Source organism: Trachymyrmex septentrionalis, unplaced genomic scaffold (genome assembly GCF_001594115.1).
Source record: "Trachymyrmex septentrionalis isolate Tsep2-gDNA-1 unplaced genomic scaffold, Tsep1.0 scaffold6, whole genome shotgun sequence".
Taxonomy (NCBI): Eukaryota; Metazoa; Arthropoda; class Insecta; order Hymenoptera; family Formicidae; genus Trachymyrmex; species Trachymyrmex septentrionalis.
The window spans coordinates 2,748,128-2,751,134 of NW_017305778.1; the positions used below are offsets into that span (position 1 = coordinate 2,748,128).

A 3,007-nucleotide genomic window follows, 5' to 3' on the forward strand; every position below is an offset into this window, starting at 1 on the left:
TTTAATTTACTATATTGAATATATAATTGTACTATAAAAAATACGAGTCTTAACACACACAAAATTTTTTCTTTAGATTCTTACACATTCCTATCATATGTAAATGTGGCTTTATTCAATATATGATAAATCCTCAATATGAGACCTTGGATACCTTTGCAAGGAATATGGCAGACACAGTATTTTGCCTCATAAAATTTTGGTGATTGTAAGTATTTATCTTCATAGTATGTCAACATTGGCACTAGAGAAAACAGATCATAACTAGGGTGTATGTACTGAAGAACTTGACGACTGGACAATCTAAATTACTACTAGTCCACTTGTCGCAACTAACAAGTATAAACCTAATTCTAAGAATCCTCGAAAAAAACGAATTCATTCCAGAGTCTTTGGTATAGCACTATGCAAAAACATGGATTTATTTGGACTCACTAGGTCGTCTGGGAGAATTTGTCCTGTTATGGCTAAGTCTACGTCTAGCGGCTGGGGAAGGACTCATAGTCACACTACTCAAGCTGTGCACGCTCCCGGTATCGCTCTGTTGATTCAGCTGCTGTTGGTGATGTTGAGCTTTGCTCAGTATAAGTCTAAGTTTCCGGTCCGTCTCGTTCTCTAAGGACTCGCCCGAAAGTGGACAGACGGACGCAAGATATTGAGCAAGTAAGGCATGTTCACCAACGCGGAATTGTCTACCTCGTCCCTGAGAATACAGCCACTCTGCTTTCAAGCTAAGTAAAGTGAGTCATTGCCAATCAGTTTTGATCTTGTCAAAATTCAATTAATTTTCATATAATATTAACGGATTAATTTTCATACAATATTAACTATGTAAGAAAATGTATTTTTAAGAAAACCCACCTTTCAATAGGATCGACCGCATAACCGTCGATTGATTTTAAGCTCATACACCAATTAATAACAAAAGGCCGATAGTCAAACCCACTATAGACCATTTGTTAAGAATAATATGCTATTGTAACAATGCTACGATTAATATAAACTAATTTTCTTGTCTAGTAACCATGGAAGCAATATTTAATCGACAAAAATTAATGCTTGATAATTAAAAAGATTAAATACTAAAATATCAGTAACAAAACATCAGTAACAATAAAATTCTTTATACTATAATTAATATTAAAAAATAACATCAAGAGAAAGGTCTGCTAATTTCTAGATGGAATAATAACGCACATGATTTGCAAAAAGGATACATACTGTTACCTGTTATACTAACACATGGATTGTTAGCAATCGAGAAATTGACCAGATTTTTTAGATTAGCCAAATGTGACATTTCATTCAAGTCAGTAATATTATTATTCGCTAATGTGAATGTTTCTAAGGATGTGGGCAAGTAGCGCTCGCACTGACGCAGTGTTATTATGCGATTATTATGCAAAAACAGTTCCTAAAATGTTATTTATCTTACAAAAATACGAAAAACATATATCAATTGTGAACTTAATTTATCAAATAAAGCAACGAATTAATAAAGCATTTAATGATTGACACATAACAATTTTATATAAAAATAAAAATTAAACAAACAAATAATACCTTTAAATTTCGTAGATAAGATATATCTGAAATATGGCTGATACTGTTTTCAGACAAATCCAGGTGCTCCAATTTGGTATTTGTATGTAAATGTTCAATAGACTATAACATATTGTTATTATATTAGTAATATTATATAATATATAATATATAATAGTAATATTACAATACATTGCTACAATCATATAATCTTATAATGTAACATGTATATCATACCTTGATATTATTACCCGCTAAACAGAGAGTCTGTAAATTAATCATATCCTTGATACCTTCTATTGTAAGTATACCATTGTTCGCCAAATTAAGGGTAACAAGATTATGTAACTTTGACACACCATACATCCGTAGTAATTGATTTCTGATTATCGAAAGCTAAAAGCAATAGAACTGTAGAACGCATATGTATTTGAACATAACAAATTGTCTTTACATTCACTTTATATTCAATCAAAATAACTTCAAGTTATAATTCTGCAAATTATTTTTATAATCTTATATTATTTATCTTTTTATTATTTTAAAATCTAGTTTTAAAATATCTTAAAAAAAAGAAATAATGATAAAAAGATAACTTAGTATAGGGATAGAGCACAAAACTAAAAAATATCGTTGTGCTCCGAAACTATGATTACAGAAACAAATTAATAATTTTACTAATAATCTTCTAATAATAATTTCAACTTAAATATCCATTTCTATCAATATATAGATAAGCTTTAATCTCAATTTAATTTATTCTTTACCTTTTCCTAATTCGTAGAATTGGGAAAAAAATAAAGAGTAAGTTTAAATCAGGATTAAAGCTATATTGATAGAAATAGACAGAAACTGAGCATTACTTTAATAAATTCTATTACCTTCGTAATTCTGTGATAAGAATCCAAATTATCGAGCCGTTGTAAGTCATTGTCGTCAATGATCAACGTACTAATATCAGCGTCCGAGGGACATCGGCTGAGCTTCTTGAGGCCTTGGCCGCTCAGATCGAGGGTGTCGCACACCAGAGATTCTGGAAGCAACAAAAAGAACCGTCAGTAACTCGCGAGCACATCCTGAAACATTCGCGACGTATGTAAACAGCGGCGACGGGCAAAGCCAGAGCGATAAACGTGAGAGTAAATCACGCCGGTACGACAAGTGACCACAATCTCACGAAGCGTGAGACAAACGATCTCTCGCCTGTAACACATTTCGTCATCTCGTCACGCTGTAAATAAATTAAAACGTAAAATTAAGCGGCATTCTCGCGACAATTACTAACCCGTCGAAGCCATGATGAACACAATAAACTGACGAACGCCGAGATGTCGTCGCGGTCACGATACGAGAATCGATGTATACGCGTTAGATTTCGAACAAGATACTTTTATATACATACATATATATGTATATATGTATATTTTTTATATATAATTTATATTATAATTTATTTTTATATTAT

At 31.7% G+C, this 3,007-nt stretch overlaps 1 protein-coding gene across 1 annotated transcript in view; it reads right to left on the bottom strand.

The window, feature by feature from the left end:
* Window positions 1–2,840, bottom strand: part of LOC108752218 (centrosomal protein of 97 kDa) — a 5,541-nt gene extending 2,701 nt beyond the window's left edge. Inside the window, exons 1-7 of the mRNA XM_018492897.1 lie at window positions 2,828–2,840; window positions 2,424–2,575; window positions 1,780–1,938; window positions 1,564–1,665; window positions 1,218–1,414; window positions 862–945; window positions 436–731 (exon numbers count right to left, since the gene is read on the bottom strand). Of these exons, the coding sequence (XP_018348399.1) occupies window positions 436–731; window positions 862–945; window positions 1,218–1,414; window positions 1,564–1,665; window positions 1,780–1,938; window positions 2,424–2,575; window positions 2,828–2,840 (1,003 nt within the window). The remainder of the gene's footprint in view (window positions 1–435; window positions 732–861; window positions 946–1,217; window positions 1,415–1,563; window positions 1,666–1,779; window positions 1,939–2,423; window positions 2,576–2,827) is intronic.
* Between the last annotated feature and the right edge of the window lie 167 nt (window positions 2,841–3,007).